A 22,118-nucleotide genomic window follows, 5' to 3' on the forward strand; every position below is an offset into this window, starting at 1 on the left:
TGAACAGAATTTTGTAGTGATTACATCCTCAACATGACAGATATTGTTTAAACAAGAAAAAAAATATTGTAGTGAGTGAGTTAAAAGTTTAGTGAGATTTGAGCTTTTTATACATTACTGTATCATATTTTATTATAAATATTCATATTAGAATGTTTTGTTTTTTGTTCTACTTGTGTATAGTGGACTACTCGTTACCTACTTATTCTTAAGAGAGTCTCACAAGAGTAGAACTACTTGGTTTAAGTGGGTGTACTTTTACGTTCATCGTTTCTGGAGGTAAGTTCTATTCTCTTACACAAACACACTTGTATAGTACTTGCTATACTTTGTATTTCTTCATTTTTGTTATTGATAATGTTTTGTCTATGTATCACAGTGCAACTATGTTTAATGAATTACATTTTGGTTTATTTTTAAGTTTAAAATTTGCTGAGGTAAATAGACTTGGAAAGACTAAACAGAGGGCTCTAATATAAATGTTTTTCGTTTTTTTATGTGCTAGGTAAGCTGTAATACTTAATTATGTCATGAGTTTTGTTTCTCTTAAAATGTGTTTAAATCATATCTTTTTTTTTAATTTTGAAGATAGATTGTGAGTAGTACTTAATAAACTTCCCTTACTTGCAGCATGCAAAGTGGCCCTGATACAACCAAACTCATTTATCAAAACTTTTATAAAGTATGAAAATTGGATATACAATGTGACCTAGTCATTATTGTGAAAAGTACTAAATGTACCAGTAAGTGGACTAGAAGAAAACTGAACTAAAAAGAAAAAATTACTACATCAATAAAAGACATAGGCCAGGATTTTCTAATTTTATATCTTGTGATTCCTATTTTGTGCTTCTAGTCCTGACTGTGTAGTTAGATCCAGATTAGTTGCTGTGTCATGAGGGTAAGTGGCTTACATCTATATGTTGTTCTCACAGTTCCTAACCAGAAATCATAGGTGAAGATTCACTGACTTTTAAGGAAGAAATTTTGCCAGGACTGTGCATATGATTGAAGTCCCTCATATACAAGGTTTACCAGCTAGCTTCTATCTAGTTGTTTTTGTTGGTATTTAGGTGGTGGCATTCATCTACCTTGCATGTTCTTGGGCATTGTAATTCCTTGTATTGTTGCCAGCATTCTGTGTTTTTGCCACTCTGAACCTTTATCATTTTAAGTATTGTCATAAAATAATACTATAGGTCAAATTATATTTAAATTATTATTACCCTGTTTTTATCTTTCATGTTCAGTTGTGTAAAGATGTAAAGACATATTGGACATGCAACTATCACTAATTATTTATTATATGCTATATGCATTTTCAAAAGTAATCCCCTGCAACTTATGAGTATATTTGCGTATAGTGCTGGTAGTGCATTACAAATTTCCTTAAAAGTGTTTTTATCAAGACACACGGTATTGTGTAGTGCAGCTAAAACAACCTGCAGGACACACTGTGTGTTATTAACAGGAGTGATAGTTTAGCAATTTTCCACTTTCAGCAGCTCGGACTAGGGTAATCTAAAATATCACATATTTTCAGTGGATGTGCTATACTAGACCCTTACTCCACATACAAAATTTCAAGGCAATCTGTTAAGAAACATGAGATATAAAATCTCCAGTTTTGATTGAATTTCTTATTTTTTCTTCTTCATAACGATCACACTAAAAAGTTATTTGATTAAAAAAAAAACATAATTTTCATGGATTTTTTTTCAAGTTTGGTACACTGATAGATGTTTATAAGCTACAATTAGATGTCAAATTTGGTCTAAATATAAGTCACATGTGCAAAGTTATTCAACAAAAGCAGTTAAATTTTGATCCAAAGTTTTGTGCATGCCCACACAAAGTCACATGAGCTATTTTGTGAAAATTGTACCACAGTTTCATCTAAGATTAAAAGTAAATCTTTTTTAGTTTCTTGTCATTTGGATTAAAGACAGTTGTTTTAGAGAGGAGAAACTACCACCATATATTTTAAACAATCTGGTTAGTTCTGTAAAGTACAGGTCTGTTTCAAATAATAGGGTTGCAAGCCTAAAGCTAATGTTGGTTGCTATCAAGTGTTACTTTCTTAGTTGCTATGGTTTGTTGATACCTAATGAAAAACACCTTAAACATGAAGAAAAAGTATTTCCAAAATGGATTGAGCATGCGAATTAAAGGATTGAAATAAAAATTGGCTGCCAAGCTGGTAGCTACACTTATAGCATTGATAAGAATTTTACAGCAAATATTCATTCATTAGTTAGCTAGACTGCATATTTTGTTTTACCCACCATCATGCCCCAAATTGAACAATTCTAGGAAGAAAAAAGTTAATTTAGTTTTATTTCATTTTTTATGATAGTTATAGGGTCAGTTGAGTTGACTGAATGAGTATAGAGTTAGGGTAAATAAGACATGTAATGTTTACTGAAAGCTTGCAAAATTTTGTGAAGATACACAAAACATTTTAAGTTATAAAGAAAGCTGATGGTCACTTTGAGTTCATTTACTTTGTCGAATCAACCAAACCTGTAGAGAGAGTTAGAAACTAAGCATATAATATGCTATATATAGCCAGGATTCATTGCAACTATACGATAACTAAGTATAAACTTTCCAAAACTTTGGAAAGACAAATTACTTCTAAGGCATTAGATCTAAACTGAATGAATAATCAGAAATTAAATCCTCCAACCTCCTATAAATTAAGAATATTACATATACAGGATGACATAGACAAATTTAAAGACTTGCTTCACAGTGTTCAACCATTCACATATTGATAACTTTTCATGAACATAAATAAAGAAAAAACCTACAATTAATTGAAGGATGTTTATGATTAACCCATAAAATTGCATGATCCTGCCACAACCAGACAAGAAGCAAAAAAACAAGTGGTGTCAACTTATATTTTAAATGGTTAATTAAAAGCCTTATGGAAGTGATATAAATGTTAGTGAAATTAAACATTCAAAAATAATAAGTATAACTAATATTGAGTATTAATTTTTATTTGACATATAATAAAGGAACTGGTGAGATAAGCTTTGACTTTATTTGAAAGAGTTTTTTTTGTTGTTGTTTTTTGTCAATTCGCAGGATTTAGAAAAAAAATATTTGCTTATAAAATGAAGAAAACTGTAAATGTTAAAGAATAGTAATTTGATCTGTTGAAATATGCTTTGTTTGCTCATTTGGTAAAAATTCTAATTTATTTTGTTTTCTCTATCACGTACCCACGTGGATAATGAAATCCCAGGAAATATGGGTGCTGTAAGTTTATGTACAAACATGTCCATTTAAAAATTTAGTGAGTGTGATTAACCATATTCAAAGTTTGTATGCCATGACCTTTTACAGAGTGCCATTCATCATTGTATTATGTATTTGATGTTAGAGGTATCAATTATTCATTTTACTCTACACTGCTGATTTAGCAACAGTTCATGGTGGAATAAATATCAGATACAGTATACAGGGATATTGAAAAACTGTAGATATACATTTCCAGGGTTCTAGAGGTTATGCAAATGCAATATATAAACTGTACAATGGACAAAAGTATTTTTATGCTACACGTGAACCTTGCACTTTGACTTATCTTGCCCGGGATGGCCAGGACACCTGACTTGCAATCTGAGGGTAGCGGGTTCGAAAATCCATCCCATCAGACATGCTCACTCATTCAGCCATTGAGGCTATTTAATGTGATGGTCAATCCCACTATTTGTTGGTAAAAGAGTAGCCCAAGAGTTAGCAGTGGGTGGTGATGACTAGCTGCCTTCCCTTAAGTCTTTCACTGCTAAATTAGGGACGGCTCACTCAGGTAGCCCTCTTGTACCTTTGCATGAAATTCAAACCAATTACAATTACTGACTTATCTGAGTCACACTGACATCATCAATTCACAGACATATCTTGAATATAAGTACTTTTGTAACACAACTGTTTTTTTTAATTAGTGAACATTCCTTCTCTAATACAAAATCTGTCTAAAGAACCAACCCTGTGCACATTTAGTTAAAATCACTATCAGTTATATAGTGATTCAATATGCATATTACCTACTTATCCATTATGCACCAAAAATGTGATTTATAGTAAATAGCCAATATAAAGGCCTTTGAACTAAAACTTTATATGTTGTAAGCTAATCAGTCTGATTTTGCTGTATGAGAGCAGGATACAATAGATATTACATACTTTTATTATTGGAAACCAATACTGGGCAAGTAAAGGAAGATGTGACTGATATTATAATTGATCTTACTATGTTGTAATAACTTGTATCAAATAAACAGCCCTCAACTTTGATTTTGTGAGAGATTCAAGAACAAGCCTCATCTGTGAACTGACAGTAGTGGTTGAAAGGTGTCTCTCTGGTAATAATAGTGGATTAGTCCTTGAGCTTAGCTAGTAAAAGCACTATTCTTTTTAACTGTACTAAGAGTTACTTCTTTATATGGTAATTTTGCTTTGTTTTTTGTATGTTTATTTATACCAGGTTAACCCCAACACTTATGTTATTACTTGCTTTTGATGCTGTTTTATGGAAGCATCTTGGATCGGGACCATACTGGCCTGAGGAGGGCACTGAAGGAACGAAGTGCTCAAATTACTGGTGGCGAAATCTTTTGTACATCAACAACATGTGGAATCAAACATATATGGTATGAATGAAGCTATATTTAAAAGTAAAAATTTCATTATAGGTAATAAACAAACATAAGTATTTATTTATTTGTTGGATTATATAAAACTTTGTCTATTTTCCATAATGGAAATCTTGTGGAAAGTTTGTTTTGTATTAAACATTTTCTATTAGAAAGTTATATTTTACTACATGTTGTTTATAGTTAATGATAGGATATTAGTCTTGACAGTATGGAAGGTTTTATTACAAAAAACTTGAAAACCATTAGCCCTAGAATCAGAGAAGTAGGTCACCAAACATTTCTAAACTATATGTGTTTCATGTTGATTGTAGGCTTATGATGTTATTGGTTACAGGAACTCTAGTAACATGAGTCACAAAAACATTTAAACAAAACTACCATCAATATTACAATTAATTTGGCAATTTACTGATGGGGTCTCCTATGTTGCTTACATACATAATGATTGATATCACCCAAACTTTTTTATTGTTGTTATTTTTACAATAAATGTTGTAGCTAGCAAAAATATAAAATTACTGATTATGATAGAATAAGTAGCACCCTCCTAGTGATGAATGCCACAAAAAACAAGCAAGTAATCTTAGGGTTAAAATAAATTTAAAGACAGTTTTGATTTAGTGTCATGTTTATGTCTAAGTACTGTCATTGCCATTATATTTCATTGAAGTTACCAAAATTTCTCTTTCATGCATAAATCTCAGTTAACAGTTATTTCAAATTTGGAAAGTAATAATATTAATATTTTATTTAAAAACAAATAGGTAATTTTAAGGTTAAAATAAATTTAATAATAGTTTTGATTTAGTGTCATGTTTATGCCTGAGCACTGTCATTGACATTAAATTGCATTTAAATTACCAAAATTTCTCTTTAATGCATAGATCTCGCTTAACAATTATTTTGAATTTGGAGAGTGATCATTTTCATATTTTAGTTGTCTTGCTTTATAAAATATTTATTATTTTTATTATTTATCATGCTTTTAGTGTAATCCGTACCAAATATAAAGACTTTATAAAACTTTTTTTATCTAGTGCATGCCTTGGACATGGTACTTGGCGAATGACATGCAATTCTATATCATTAGCCCCTTGTTCTTATCAATTTTTAAAAGGTAGGTGTCTAGGTTAGCAACTATTAATGTATTAACTTCAAAAAATCTGTTTAGAAGCTGTTGAAAAATACAAAGCTAGTCAATTTCTTGTGTTACGTCTCTGTTCGTTAGTTAATTTTCCGTAAAAATTCTTTCCGAAGAAACTTTAGCGATACAAATCCTTTCTTAAATAAAACTGGTTTATTCTTTCTGAATACAACTTTACAATACACTTAATTTCCACAGTCGCGCTATAACAAACGCTATAATTCACAACGAACGTCTCACGTGCTCGACTGAACAATACGTCTCTCTCTGTCCACAGTTCAATTACACATTGTTGCTGTCAGTTCTTGGCAGCTTATATATACAAGACTATCGCATATCTAGTAGCATCTTGAGACTTCAGGAGGGGACGTGAACTTTCGAGAATATGATGCGTTACTAGTGTCACGTGACCCCCGCTGTCGTAACACTTGTCTCTAGGCATCACCATATTGGATTATGATTTATACATAGTATGATATATCCAAATATAGAGGCTCAAGAAAAGGTACCTACATTTTGAATGCTCTTATGACTCTAGTAAATGAACCTACAAACCAGCAAAACATCTTTATTAACATTTCATACAACAGATTAACTGTATATATTATCTGAAAAAAGAAATATTTTAGAATTGATATACAGAAATTGCATAGCTTAAAAGGTCACCCTGTATGTGTGTGTGTCCACAGGATGCTTTATCATTCTACCTATGTCCTCAGACCAGTTCTTCTTATGTAAGACACTGTCAGCCAGGGAAGGGGATAAAGCCTTTTCACTGATTCATTTGATCACTTTTTCTCACTTCTATGACCAATCAGATTTTGATCATTGTTATGTCAAGTAAGGGTCTTGAAGATTTTGTTGCCCGCACTAATGCTCTTAGAGATTCTAGACAATGACTTTTTATTCACTTGGATCATTCAGTTTCCTAGGATTTATCCCCGGTTACTTAGATGAAGTAGGTACGAAATTGATCCATATTGCTTGTATTAGGTTATCTTTGAAGGTGAAAAACCTTCTGTGAATCACATCTAATTAGATTCACTATGTTTCTATGTCCTTAGTGGCCCAGTTGAATTGCCTACTGGAGAACATTATGCAGACTGGTATGTGGACCTCACTCAATACTTTTATCTCATGTTATTTGCATGATCTGGTAGTATCTTCATCTGAGGGTTTTTGCTTACCTCCTGTAGTTATCTTAACCACTTCCACTAGATTATACTGAGGGGTGATTATTTTTCATGCTACATTTCAGGTCACTTACCTCATTTTCACAGGATCCCAGTCTGTACTGAGTGTTGTTCAGGCAGATGTGCTTTTATCAAACCACTTTCACACTAGCAACCAATAATTAAATACACTTTATCTAGGTTGCAGCAGGCTCTGTAGAAATGAGGTGTTCTGTAAGACCACCTAGAGGCTGACTGGGTGGTATTACTGTACTATGTAGGACTTCCACTCATGGAATATCATGAGTAAAGCATGAGGGGGGATCCTGCCAATCATTGGATTGAATAAATTGGGGTCAGTTTGGTTTTAAAAATAATTTAGGGAACCTGGTTCACCTATTGCACTGTTTCTCAAGACTCCCCAATGTGCATTACCCCCCCCCCCCAAAAAAAAAAATTCTACTAGTGGAGCTAGGGAGTCCTTTCCAAACCCAGTTTCCAGTTGTAGGGATAGTGGATAGAGGCTTTTCCTCCAGAGTGTTAGAGTGAATTCCTTCACTCTTGAAGAAGAGGTCTAAGTTGGAGGCCCTCCTTCCCAGGTCCCTTAAAGTTTTTTTTCCCATATGTCGGTAGGAGAGGCACCAGCTTACACAGGAGCCTACTCATAATACCGGTTCAGATTTGACAATCAGCTATCCAGTTGGGTTGAGCATGGCCCTTCAATTTGATCTGTATTGATTCAGTATTTTTTTTATGGAAGAGGGTCCATTATCTCCTCGAAATTTCGAACTTAGAGTGGTCTATTCTTGGGTCCTTGGTTGGTTGATCACAGTTTGTTTCAGGTCCTTCCCATAATTCCAGGGACAAGTGGAATTTACCTTGCCCACACAGTTGGGAAATGAGGATGAGTGTTCATAATTCCAGACCAGATTAGCTCTGTTTCCTCAGGTTGTGTAAGATATGCAAAATCCCATCATTCCAAGCCTGGGGTGTTGCCTTTCGGACTTGGTCATGATAAGGAGAAGGTTTGTCCACTTTGGTGTTGCATACTTTACTCATCGTGATTCTGGTGGCTCGAAACACATCACTGTATGGCTACATGAATGTAAATATACGTATGTGTATATATCTTTCAGTCCAATTGCCCTAGCCACCAATGTGGGATATAGGGACAAAGGCTCTATAATTCCAACCCTGAGCAGTGGAAGTTTGGCTATCTGGTTGGTGCTTGGCCAGTAGTGATGATAAATCATGTAAAATTCCACCCACAGTACATGAATTAAGTTCTGGGTGAAGAACATATCTAGATGTAGTGTGGTTCCCCCCCACTAGGGCTCCAATCTTCTTTTAACAACCCATACCATAATGCAGATGCATTCTGTATGGATAATGACCTCACTGGCCCCTTAAAATTTCCTTAAATTCAAAATGTATTTCCAATAATACTCGCACTCTCCTGCCCTTACACACTAAGAGCTGGTGTTAGAAACTTTGGATCGATTCAGTCTCAAAAAAAGTGATAAAATTATCTGAATGAGGTGCTTATATACAGTACTAGGATAGAGGGCACACTGACATAGGTGGAGAGTGTCATGAGACAAATATCAAAGGCAGTTCTGTGGCATATAAAAGACTGGACCAAGCGAGAAAAAATAAGACCAATGCTTAGATGGGCAAAGGAAGAAGCCTAGGCAGTCAAGTAATAGCTGTAGTGTGAGTAGAGGTAAGTATTATTGGAAATACATTTTTGATTTAAGAAAATATCAACTTCTGTAACTGTTAAAATACGTTTTGATCTGTGGACTAGTGAGCAGAATAGAACATGATTTTCTTCTTGCTGTATCTTCAAATTTTACAAGCATGTAATAGAATAAAGAAGTATTTGCCTTTATAAATTTAAATAACTATAGTACTTGAGAAGTCATAACTGATGTGATATTGTAATGGACAGTGCCCTTAGGGCTTGTTGTTGGAGCTATGACTGTACTGCCAATTACACCAAGTTTATTTAAGTGAGGATTGCAGTGGCAAGTGGATCTCACAAGTCACTAATTATGGTTAGACTAAAGAATCAGATTCTGAGACTGACATTCAACAGAATACATCAAGTTTATTAAGTTTTTACACATAGATACACTTTTGATATCAGCAGTTAAACACTTATTAAACTGTCAATTCTCAACAATCTAACTTTCACCTTCAAGTTAAGCACTATTAATTGATACAGTTTGCATATCAAATATTTCACTCTGTGTAATCATTACTTTACTATTTCTATCTAAAATTACATTAATTGACTAAGAGAAATAGCAGTTCTATACTTACAACAAAGTTAGACTGGTGTATCATTGGAGATTAGACACCTTTATATTCATAGCTTTTGGAGAACTTCAACTTCCAGACACAAGTTTTTATACCATATTTTCTCTGTATCCTTTTGATTTTCCAAATAGTAATCCTAACTACCAACAAGTAGTTTTGACACTTCATTGGGTAATTTCTGCAACTCATCGGCATTTCCAAAATAAGAACCAAAACTCTCAAGTAATTGGCTACTGTGATGGTGTGTGATCCGGTTGCCTTCTCATTTGTGTTACTACTCTAGTCTGTAGTAACAAACCCTACATCAAAGTGCTAATTTGAGATGCTATCATCAACTTTTTAGTAGCCTTTACTGTACTACTAGATCAGTGTCAGTAACTTATCACTGTCAAACTTGTGACTAGCGTTTTTCTCAGTCTCCACTGTAGCTTCATTATTTATAACTCTTAACATGTGATTCTCAATACTAACTAACCAGCTAACTGTGCTTTGCCTAGTTCTTGATCCAATTTCGTAATACACTCGTCCTTTACTTATGCCATTTCTTCATGTATGTGTACCACACCCAGAAACCTAAATTTCTTTAGTTTCTTTCTTAGACTCTTAAACATCAAAATGAGTATCATATTTTCAAGGTTTTTTGGGTGTAAAACAGAGCATACTTGTGTGATTATGAGTTATAATAGTGATTTAATTAACATGTTTGCTATTGATTGATTAGCGAGGAAATTCTGCAATTTTATTTGTGAACTTTGGAGTTTCTATTGAAACATTTTGTGAAGTTAGTCCTACAATTAAACATAGCCTGCTGCAAACCTGCATGATTAGGAACACTTGGAATCCTTACTTATGTGTATTATGATATTCATCAGATAACATGATAAAAATAAAATTTTACTCTAGTGTGTCTAGTATATTATGGAAATGATTTAATATATTTTCATGAAGTTTAATTCTATAATTAGGATACAAGGATGATTTTTTTTTTCCTACATCTCAGCAGAAACCTTAAGTAGATTGAACTGAAAGTTCAGATCAACTTGAAACATGGAAAATTCTTAGGAAACAAAATGAAACTCTCACTTAAAAACTGAAAAATCATTTAGGAAGCAAGCTCATTTCCCCCATTTTATTTGAAAACAATAAATTTTATTTTGTTTGATTTTATGACTGATTTATTTAAGTATGTTAATTAGCATAATAATTTAATTTTTGTTTTTTCATACAGTCACACATTAATAAGTGTTGGTGTTGTTGGTGGTTTGATGCTGACGTCATGGATATCTACTGGAGTTCTGAGTTCAGTCTATAAGCTTAACTCTATGTTTATGCAACTTCGTGATGCAGAAGCCCTTATAGCTGCTTCAAACGAGTAAGAATCAATGGCACTGGTCTAATATACTAAAATTCTTATTTACAAAAACTTAGAAGTATGTAACAGTAAATAAAAGATGATTTTCAAATATGTAAATATAAATGTGTACTGTGTAAGTTAAAGGTGTTATTTGAGTATTTTGAGTTAAGGTCAGATTCTAACTAAATGGGTAATACATTTAAATATTTGTATGTTATTAGTAAGTGTTTTTAAACATTCTGTTTTACTGTATTAGTTGTCACTCAGCTTTCCTAAAGGGTCTGCAAGTGATAAATCATATTTCACAGGTTTTAACTTATTAGAGTACATGGATACTTTATAAAGGATCTCAGTGAAAATATATGTACTTGTGGCTAATCCTGAATTTTCTTCGTAACAAAGTTATGATACTCAAATTAAAAATTGAGATCTGGGGTAAAATATTATTAAAATACTGAGTAATGTATATGCTTTATTAGTGATCACAAAAAAATTATAAATAAAATTAAAATTTTAAAAATTTACCAAGTTTTTGTGTATATTTTTTGTCCATCGTCATATTTTCAGTTCATTGAGATTAAACAGAGAATTGATTTGGTTGAGTCGCATAGCAAATTATGCAAGCTGGCAGATGAGTTTGTGAAATTGAAAATGTTTGTTGAGTAAAACTTGTGATTTTAAACCTGCTTAGTAAAAAGTAAAGGTTAAATACTGTTTATTAAATAAACTTTTTTTATTTGGTAGAGTATAGATGTAATGCACATCACTTATGCCTATAGAAGAAAAAAATTCCATCATTTGATCAATGATTAGACTTGATATTTATATCTCAGAAGGATTATTCCATAGAAGACTAGTGGAATCAGAAAATATATTATTTTAATGAAAAAAAAGATACATTTGTATTGTTTTAGTGTATGAGTCCTGTTAGTGGTAGATATTATATTTTCATGTATCTTTAATCTCTGTAAACACATCTACTTTGCAGTCAGCAGGCATATTTCAACATAATATACATAAAACCATGGTGTCGTATCGGTCCATATCTTGTTGGTGTTATAGTAAGCTTTCTCCTGTATCGCACTGGAAAGAGAACCAATTTCCTAAACAAGGTATGAATTTTTATAGTGCTCATGGTAGTGTTGCATTTATGCTTTTTTATTTATCTCTGTTGTGATTGTTCATTGTTGATTAAGTAAGTTTTTCATGTGTTTGAATTTTCTTGTTTCTACAACATTTTAGTTGATAAACATTAGTAGGAAATTTTTATTAATACCAACCACACTTAAATTCACTTACTCATGTCATGGTTTGTGTTATTAATTTTAAGCAAAATATGTTTTTGAGGGAGGGGGGGATAATATGTGGCACTTTAATAAATGATAATAATGAATTATTTGTTTTAATACAGTAAATATACAGGTGTACAGATCAGTGTTATTAACTTCTGTTAAGAAAAAGATGAAAAGTTGTTACCCAATTTGGAGCTGCCCCTAATCTATAGAATATTATGTTTCTATGAAAAATCTCTTATTTTTTTAGTTTACCTATTCCAACTATTCAAGCACTTTCAAATGCATTTTTCATGTTGTAATTTGTTGCATCAAAAATCTATGGTTTAATCTTTTTTTTATATATTTTGAAATTTTCTTCCATGATCTTAAATCTTACTGTGAAACAGGGGATAGTTTAATATAAGGTTTTTTTTTTAAGTTATTCAGTAAAACTTGAATGATCTTCCTTGACTGTAGTAATTTTTTGTTTATCTTCTGGTTTAAAGGTCAACACTTTTTCCTGTTGAATTTTGTCACATGGTCACAATTTTTAAATGAATTTACTGAAAGCAATTGTTCACTAACCAAGGATTTTAATTTTTCAGTCTGATTACAGTTAGCATTTGTTTGCATTGTGGGATATGTTCATTCCTTTTTGGTAGCACTTATTGCTTTACACTTTGAGAAATATGATTTCTTCTGAATGGATTTAAAGTTTGTAGTTATGGCATTCTTAGAACCTGTAAACAAAAAAAAAACATTTATTTGAGATACTGTTTCTATAACATGTATGTAATATTAGTTTAACCTGAGCTGTAACCATGACATTAAACAAAACAGTATTATCACACATGTATATAAATCATTAAAAAAAATTACTTGTAGAAATTAGATAGTTAATGTAGATCCTCTTTTATCATATATATATATACACACATGTATATTGAAAACACCCCATTTATCAAATTATTTGTTTTAATTTAAATTAGAATGAATTTCACACATATGGACAGAGATAATAGTTTTGTGTTTTCTCTTTTCTTTTTTAGTGGTTAGTTTTACTGTGTTGGCTAATAGCTGCAGGCCTTTGCCTGTCTGTGGTATATGGTACATATCATGTTGATATGTCAAATTCTACCACTTCTCTTTATAATACTCTATCACGTACAGCATGGGCAGTTGGTGTTGGATGGGTGATTTATGCTTGTGTAACAGGACATGGTGGTAAGTCAAATGTAACTTATAATTGTGTACTTATACTGCATAAGATGCAAAAAATATTATTTTAAACCTTTATGTTTTATTTATTGCAAGCTTTATGATTACATACCTTGTCACTTTACAGTTTATTAATGCTAATTCAACTATATCTTTCCTGGAATTTGGCTTTTTCTGAATAAAATTAATGACTTTAATTGATGTCTTTTTTTTTCTAATTCCATAATTAATGTTATTCTAGGTTTCATAGACACACTGTTGTCATGGAGATTTTGGATCCCATTAAGTCGACTCACCTACTGTGCTTACCTCATCCATCCACTGGTGATGTACTGGTACTACCTGAGCAGCAAAACTACAATGTACGTCACTCACCCCTTGATGGTATGTTATTTTTTCTTTTAGTTTTATAAAAGCATGTATAGTAAGATAGATTTTTGGCCAGAATAGGTCTCTGTAGAAAAACCAGTTCTTAAGCAAGTCTGTGAGACAGTGTTTATGAATTCAAGATTTTAACTCGGATTCTGCTTTCAAATATATAAAGAAACTAAAATGAATGTTCTCTTTTTTAGTGTATTCCAGTTAACTCAATCACATGATATAGTTTCTTTCATGTGTATACCATGTGCAATTTCCTAGCAACCATCACAATATCACTTTATATTACTGAAAACTAAGCATAATTTATACATCTTCGTTTGGTAACTATAACCAAGTCATAACTTGTGACCAATGTGTCGTCACTTCTTAATGTATTACAATACAAAAGCACATCTAAAGTAAAGACCTAAAACTGTAAAAAAATCTATGAAAAGAAAATCAATAAGGAAGAGGTCTTTCAAAACAAAAAAAGTTTCATTTCATACTTGATTCATCCTTTTCATGCACTTATGCACCTATCAATTGATAATACTAACTTTTAATATAATATGTGTATCTTCACAAAGTTTGTCAGACTTTCAGTAAACATTACAAGTTTTTAATATACAAAAAAATCAAATCTTTAAGTGAAGTATTTTACTAAACGTTTTTTCAGTAATGTAACAATAATTTTGTGATGGTTCAAAATACTAATAAAAGTAATTTTAGATCAGTGCTATTCAGTTTAAATACAAGCTCTTTCTGTGTTTAATATATGGCTGAGTGATTATCAGTATTGTGTCAGCAGAAAAGCTATTTCACCAAAGTATTAAGAAAATAATATTTTAGAAAGTGAAGAATAGATTTTTTTTTTTTTGAAAATTCTAACTGAGTTTACTGGTTACCTAAACTTTTACACACATTTCAGTGAACCATTTTAAATAATCTTAACTCAAATGTAGAATAGTGGTGTAAAATATTCTCATTTTATGGAGTTTTATGTTTCTTTAATAGAGTTAATAAATGCTGTAGTAATCAAGGCTGGCAGAAGTGGTAGGTCTTGACAGGGTTAAAGATCTACCACAATTTAGGCTAGTGATCACATTACTTTAAAAATTGTATTGATCAATACAGCAGAGAATCTTACTACTTCTATGTAAGCTACACACACACACACACACACACACACACACACACACACACACACACACAAAAAGTACATAATAAACCTGTAATAACTGTGACATTGTCTATCTGTACTACTGACTTTTAATATAGTATGTGTATCTTCACAAAGTTTGTCAGACTTTCAGTAAACATCACAAGTCTTTAATATACAAAAAAATCACATTTTTAATGGGAAGTATTTTACTAAAGATTTGTCCATGAATATATAGTCTTTTTTTTTTGACTAGTCTGAGGGCAAAGTGGTTTCCACATTAAGATTAAATAGATTTCCAATGTTTTTCTCAGTAAAACTTTATATTTTGTCTGTAATTTTCTCTACCCTAACTTTATACAACTCGTAACCACCAAAAAGAAAATTGAAATAAATCTAAATTATCCTTTTTTATTTGTAGAATGACTTCAGTTTGTAACATGAAATTACATTGTTTATCCTAAGTAGCTTTAAACTCATAACAGTATAAATCTATTAATACTTAAATTTTATTGTTTTATTGCCATTTGAATCATATCTGCATACTGTTCGTGCCACTATAAGTTGTAAATCACTTGGGGTACATGCATTTCATGTTAAGCTAATGAATTATATTCTCCACGAGCTACTATGAGCAGCTTGTGTGTTTCCGTCATAAAAACTTTTTATCATATTATTATTTATTTTACCTAATCTAACCTTATCTACCTTAAAGAATTTCTTATTTTTACATTTTAGTTACTTGTATAGTAATAAATAAAGTACTGACCTGGGCCTTCTTTTTTTTCTTTTGTTGTTGACTGTCCATGACACTTAACCCTACTTTTTTATACTAATGGTAATAGTGCACTAAATAATTTTTAATTAATTAAATAGTGCACCAAATAACATAGAACAGTAACATGCAAAAATCAGACAATGTCCCATAACAATTTTACTGGCTTTGTAACTGTGCGAGAAGAGCCAATATAAATTCATCCAAGCAAGTCGATGTGTTTCCCATGAGAATGGAGCTTGTACTGAAAGAAAAAATTAACATTTTCTGTACAGAAAACAACATAATATAATGCATCATTTGAAAATGAAAACCATGGCTTTCTATTGTTTATAAATAATATAGTATTAAATGTTAGAGAGAACTAGTAACAAATCCTAAGAGAGAGGATATGACAGTTGAGTGTGGTAAAAGAGGTCTCATTTTCTATTTGATGGCTCTGTAATCAAACAAGATTGAAGGTTATGAAAATTATGCTTCGTTTGAGTGATGACAACATTATAAATTATTTCTAGTAGCATTTAAATCAACTGTAGACATTGTGGCTTTTATAGTATGGCTTGTTTTTCTTGCTTCACTAATTTTCCAGATCTTCCCTCATCAACTAGCTGAATTTTTGTTTCACAAATGTTCATTTGGTAAGAAGACTATTGTACAGCATTCTTTTCAGCCTATGTAGTTTAAGCAATGGCCATTTTTGCACTACCAACAGGCTGATGATGTGTTTTGTGACACTTGTGTGTCTGCTTTTAAACAAGAGAAGATAAAGACATCCTGTGCTAAACTAGCATTTGTAAGTTTATAGTTGCTTCATGAATTACATAACTGCACATGGTTGGATTGTATCATGTATCTGCTATTGAAGATGCAAAGCTGACTACAGTTGCTAAACATACATTTACAAGACTAAATATATCCATGTCTAAACTATGAAGTCACTGTTATGATGTAGCCAGTATAATGAAAGGTGTTTGATCTGGTGTAGTTCCAAGAATTTAACAAGAAGAACCAAGAGCAGTTTATGTGCAATGTTATGGACATTCCATCAGTATTTCAGCCAGTGATGCATTAAAAGGTATTAAAGTAATGAGAGATGCTTTGGATATAACACATGAAATAAAATTGATAAAATACTCGCCTTGGTGTGAAGTAGTGATTCAAGATTTGAAGCAAATAAGCAATATGGAGACTGGAAACCACACACCAGGAATTCAAATACTATGTCCTACAAGGTGGTCAATTTGTGCTGTTTTTTTTTATGTAGCATTATCAAAAATTACACTATTTTACAGGATACTTGGAAAGAAGCTGCAGAAATAGTGCAAGACACAGAAACCAAAGCTAGAATTTCGGAGTTTCATCACAAATGAAAACTTTTGGCTTTCTTTTTGGTGCTGTTCTTTGTGAAATATTATGTCACACTGATATGAGTAAAGCACTACAGGAGAAAACAATTTCTGCAGCCGAAAGGACATCAAGCTGGAAAAATGGTCGTTGGCATACTTGGCATCTCACAAACAGAAGAATCATACTCTCTATTTTGGCAAAAAAAGTTAATTCAGTGACTAACTCTGTTACTGTTGGAGAACCACAATTGACTTGTAGATGCAGGTTAACAACTTGCCATGAAAATGGATTGACAAGGTACCAGTTCCATGAACCTCCCATATTGTATTATTGGCAGCTTTACTATGAACTAATAGATATCATAGTAAATCGCATAAAGGATCATTTTGAGCTATTTGGTTACTAGATATGTTCAAAACTTGAACAACTATTGATCAAAGCTTGCCAGGGTAAAGAGTTTGAAGAAGAGTTACAGTTGGTATATAAATTTTACAAAGCTTACTTCAGCAGGACTTGTTACGTGTCTAGCTACTCACTCTTCATGTTATCTTCAAATGTAAATTTTAAGAACTCCGTGGGCCTTCTCATGAATCAGAGTACCTTATATGACAATTTTTGATATTAAAGAATATTTTAAGTTATTATTCATTGGTCAGATAGATCTTCTTGATGAGGATTGTGAAATTAGTGTTAATTATGCCAGCCACTAATGCAACTTCTGAGCATTTTTAGTGCATTGTGTAGAGTGAAAAGTTACCTCTGAAATACTATGTCCCAGCAAAGATTGAACAATTTTATGATTTTACATGTTCACAAAGAACAAACTAATTCTCTAAATGAGATTGTTTCAAATGAATTTGTTGGAGAATCGAAACACAGATTACAATTGTTTTGTTGATTTACGTAATCAACTTTAAAACTGTCAATATGCAATCGAAGTATATATATTTACTGATTATTACTATTACTAAATTGTGTGTAAATAAATAAAATTAAAATTGTGGTTAACCACTGTATCTTATGTCAAAATAATAGCCTCAAATGCAATCTCAAAGCATAAAAAGAAATCAGTTTTTCTGGGGGGACAATAGATTAAGCTGGACACTTGATGGCCCTAGCAGCAAAATGTAGCTTCTGCTGGGGCTGGCAATCCAACTATATTTCACAGTCAGTCTTAGAATTTTGCCTTCATAATCAAACTATTAAAATCTATCATTTCATAGAATAACACTTTTATATTATTAAAGTATTCTAGTGTATTTTATTCTTGATAATTAAATTTTCAGTCATATTGTATAAATAAGCTATAAAGAAATTTTGCTTTTTTCTTAATATGCACATGCAATTAAGTTTTATACTTTTTAATCACCGAATTAACTTTCAAGGAAATTTTTATATAACTCTTTTACTGATGTCATGTATTCATGTAAAGTTAGGCATCAAATATATAGAATAAATTAATAAAACTTTTTTATAGTGAAACATACTTAATTTCACACTAATAGTTGCAATAAGTTATTAGATTAGGAAAACATAAAAACCAAAAATAGTCTTAACTTTCCAAAATATGTTAAGTTTCTTATAAAGTAATGAAAATGTTGTTGATATATATTATGTTGTGTTTTAAATAATTATTCATATAGATGAATACATTTTTTTGTAACAAAATACAAAGAATAATTGAGTGTCTTACTAAAAATTAAACAAAAACATATCTGTTTCCTTTGAGTGAGAGCCTATATTTTAGGCCTATATTTTACAGAATGATCCAGATACGAAAGTTTTTCATAGGTCAAAAGAATTGTATTTGAAAACTAAAACCATCGAACATTAGAGTATTTTGAAATGAAACAGTAATCAGTTATCTCTATCAACAACTTGCAATTAAACATATCTAAAAATATCCATACTTACAATAAAAAGAAATACTGATGTCTGTATTTACAACTTTGCTCTCTCTCGTGTACTATACTTTACAGAAAAATATACAATAACACCAAATTATTTCCTGTTGTGGAACAAATTGTATTAATAGCCCACACTTGCATAGCCTTTTTAAAGCATAATCAGCATCTTAGTCAGTTTTAGAATAGAAATATGAAGTAGGTCAGTTGTTTACTGTTTCAGTGTTCAGTACGAAAATAACAAAAAAACACTTTTATTTGGTCTTGCATCTACTTAACTAAGAAGTAATTTAAACATGTATACATGATATGTGCAAAAGAACACAGGCTCCTAGTTTAAATCCATTAAAGACATGTTAAATTAAAAGAGTTTTATTTGTGTGTGTTGGATTAAAGTTGCATATATAAATTGTTTTGTTTTGTTCCCACCAGGTAATCAACTTTCTTGCCTTCACCGTTGTTTCCTACTCTCTGGCTTTGATGGCATCATTGGCCTTTGAATCACCAATGATGGCTTTGGAAAAATTTATTGTTAGCAAAATCGATCTGTGATGCAAAATTAAGTAGACTAAATGAAACTTAGTTGGTAGAAAAATAAATACTTAGGTTATTTGTATTTAAAAAAAAATATATATATATCATCCTTAATGGTTTCAAGTACTTTGGAACCTCCTTGTTTGGTATGACCTAAGTTCTTAAAATATTCTTTATAATCTTAGTAATTTGTAATAATTCTACAAAGTTTCATAAATTTCATTTCTAATACATGTAGACTGCAATTGGTCTTATAAATCTACATAAAAATTAAACAAATTGTACTTTTTATCTATTGTCTAAACTTAATGCTTGTATTCTGTGATATAGATTTATTATTTGGTTGTTTATTGTTATATGATCATGATTGTATTTACTTTGTACCAAAAAAGTATTATATCATTTGAGTCCAATGGACCAACCCTGTATGGGAGAAGTAATGTGGCCTATAATTCCAAATTTATAAAGTTTATCTTCATGGAATATGGCAAGCTTTTAGTCACCAGTACAAGTCTGTTGTACACAAAAAACTTAAAAAAAGCTTTACTAAAAGTTTTATACTGATGATATACCTGTGAAATGCCGGCATCAGTCTGACTCAGACTCTAACAAGCCAGAGTGCAAGAGGATGTTCATGTGAAGAATAAAAATACTTTTGTCCATTACACATTTTGCATAACTTCTACAACATCTTAAATGTATTATCTAAAGTTTTTCAGTATCCCTTTATATTTAATTTGGTACTTACTCTCATTTAAAAGGAATTGTCACTAAATAAGCAACATAGGGTAAAATGAATAGTTGATAACTCTGACATCAAATGCGTAATACCGTGTTGAATGGCACTATTTTCAAGGTTGTGGCATGCACACTTTGACCCCCACCTGTGTACGTAGGGTTAAATCTAACTTAATAAATCTGACTGTGATATAACTTCTGATTATGACTAGGTTTCCTTTAATCTTTACAGTTAAGCAGTAGGAAAAAATGAGTTTGTTGGTCTAAATGTGTCCAGATTCAGTTCAGTTTTGTGAATGTAGTTATTAAGTCCAAAAGTATTAAAACAGTTTTATGTTTGACCACTAGAAGAAGCTGGGTGATTATTTTTAAGAAGTTATAATTATTTATCCTAATTTGATAAAGGATTTATTCATCAATCCAACAAAGGCATTTTTTTAAAAAAATATGGAGCCCAATCTATCATTCAATTCACCACTTGTCACTGAGTTATACTAGGTTTGGGCAGTGAAGCAATTAATAGATTGAACATCATATATTTATTTTGTGTTTTAAACAATTTGTCTCCTGACTATTTCAGAAGAATAAATTATTAGCACCAATCCTACTTTATCTTCAAAACTTATGTGGCAAGTGAAAGATGCCATGACTATAATACGCATTTGTTGGATTTTGTTGTATATGTGTAGCAAAACAATCCTGTTTTTTCAGTAAGTAATTATTATTAAAAATATGAGTTTATGTTACTTCCCTATGAGTGGAAAATGTTTATCTTTTTATAGAGCACTTCTCATTGTAGAAGTAGAAATAGCATATTTCTTATTGCAATAAAAAGTATTAGTTTAGCAAGTAAAATTAAATATTTAAATAAACAAAACCAAGTAGGATACTTATAAGCCTTTTATTCAATAAACTGTATAAATTTTGGCATTAAAAAAAAAAGGAAATACTTCAAACAAGATTGGACAAAAAAAAACATAGCAGTTGAGTGTATTTATACCAGCTATTGTCAAGTATTAAAATTAATTTATATTTAGTAAGGTATTTTTGGATGGAGAACAAAGGAACTGTAATAACTAATTAATGAAATTGTGTTTGAGTAGTTTTGTAATTTATAACCTGTTTTTCTATCAGACAAAATAATCATTAAAGAAAAGCTTTTGTTTTGTTATTGTAAGTAAAAAAGTGGGTATATTATTAAAAACTCTATTAAGGTTCAGATGTTTTAAAGAAAACTTGCAGAATCGTAAAGTCAAATGTAATATTTCACAATATGACTTATTGATATTGCCTATAATTTTTTAAATGAATAATGGTTGGTATATTTTTATACATACATATATATAATTGCCATAAAAGAACCTCTTTTTTTTGGGGGGGGGGTACCTTTTGGCTGTGGAACTTCGGTAAATAAAAATATTCATATTAATAATTGAGCCTTTTTCAGGTGCTTACATTAAAGAAGCTACAACATAACAGTTGACAAGATAACCACTGACAAATATAGATATATAAATTTTAAACAACAAATAAACAGGACAAGCAGAAATGTTTATGATCCAGTATTTTTAAAAGAAAAATTAATAAATAAGAATGTTAAGATTTAAGAAATACATTCCATCATTACCAAATACATTAATTGTAAATAGATGATGAATCAGCACTGTAAAACAATAATGAAATCAATACAAATCAAAAATGTTCACAATGAGACAAAAATATCAAAAGTTGTTCTTCACTTATCAGCCCTTGTTGTCATCACCAACTCTTAGTGGAAAATGTCTGTGGCCATAGTTCCCAAATGTGTTGGAGATATTCCATCTATCAGACAAGATCCAAATACAGATGTCAAACTAGCTAGCAACCAAGGAGAATCAATAAAGAGTTTGGTGCTTGAACCCAGAGCATCTTAACTCCTACTGCCATTTGCAGTCTGCAGGCAATTGTGGGAAGGCAGTTACCCCTCATATTTAGGTACAACCTTAAAGCAGAAATATATCACCCTAAATTTCTACAATGTAAAACTCAAAACCTTTACCTCCTTTTACTGGTATAATGAAGAAACACTGCCGTGTGTCTTGCAGCCAAAACAACCTGCAAGACACAGGAGTGATAGTTTAGTAATTTTCCACTTTATATAGCTC

General features: G+C 31.2%; 1 protein-coding gene across 1 annotated transcript in view; it reads left to right on the forward strand.

Moving 5' to 3' along the window:
* LOC106461211 (O-acyltransferase like protein-like) overlaps positions 1–21,404 on the forward strand; it is a 40,245-nt gene extending 18,841 nt beyond the window's left edge. Inside the window, exons 8-15 of the mRNA XM_013921007.2 lie at positions 184–279; positions 4,502–4,667; positions 5,711–5,790; positions 10,540–10,683; positions 11,654–11,777; positions 12,989–13,163; positions 13,399–13,541; positions 19,135–21,404. Coding sequence (XP_013776461.1) covers positions 184–279; positions 4,502–4,667; positions 5,711–5,790; positions 10,540–10,683; positions 11,654–11,777; positions 12,989–13,163; positions 13,399–13,541; positions 19,135–19,254 — 1,048 coding nt within the window. The 3' untranslated portion in view covers positions 19,255–21,404. The remainder of the gene's footprint in view (positions 1–183; positions 280–4,501; positions 4,668–5,710; positions 5,791–10,539; positions 10,684–11,653; positions 11,778–12,988; positions 13,164–13,398; positions 13,542–19,134) is intronic.
* The last annotated feature ends 714 nt before the right edge of the window (positions 21,405–22,118 follow it).

The sequence above is a fragment of the Limulus polyphemus genome, unplaced genomic scaffold (genome assembly GCF_000517525.1).
Source record: "Limulus polyphemus unplaced genomic scaffold, Limulus_polyphemus-2.1.2 Scaffold914, whole genome shotgun sequence".
In the NCBI taxonomy this organism is placed as follows: domain Eukaryota; kingdom Metazoa; phylum Arthropoda; class Merostomata; order Xiphosura; family Limulidae; genus Limulus; species Limulus polyphemus.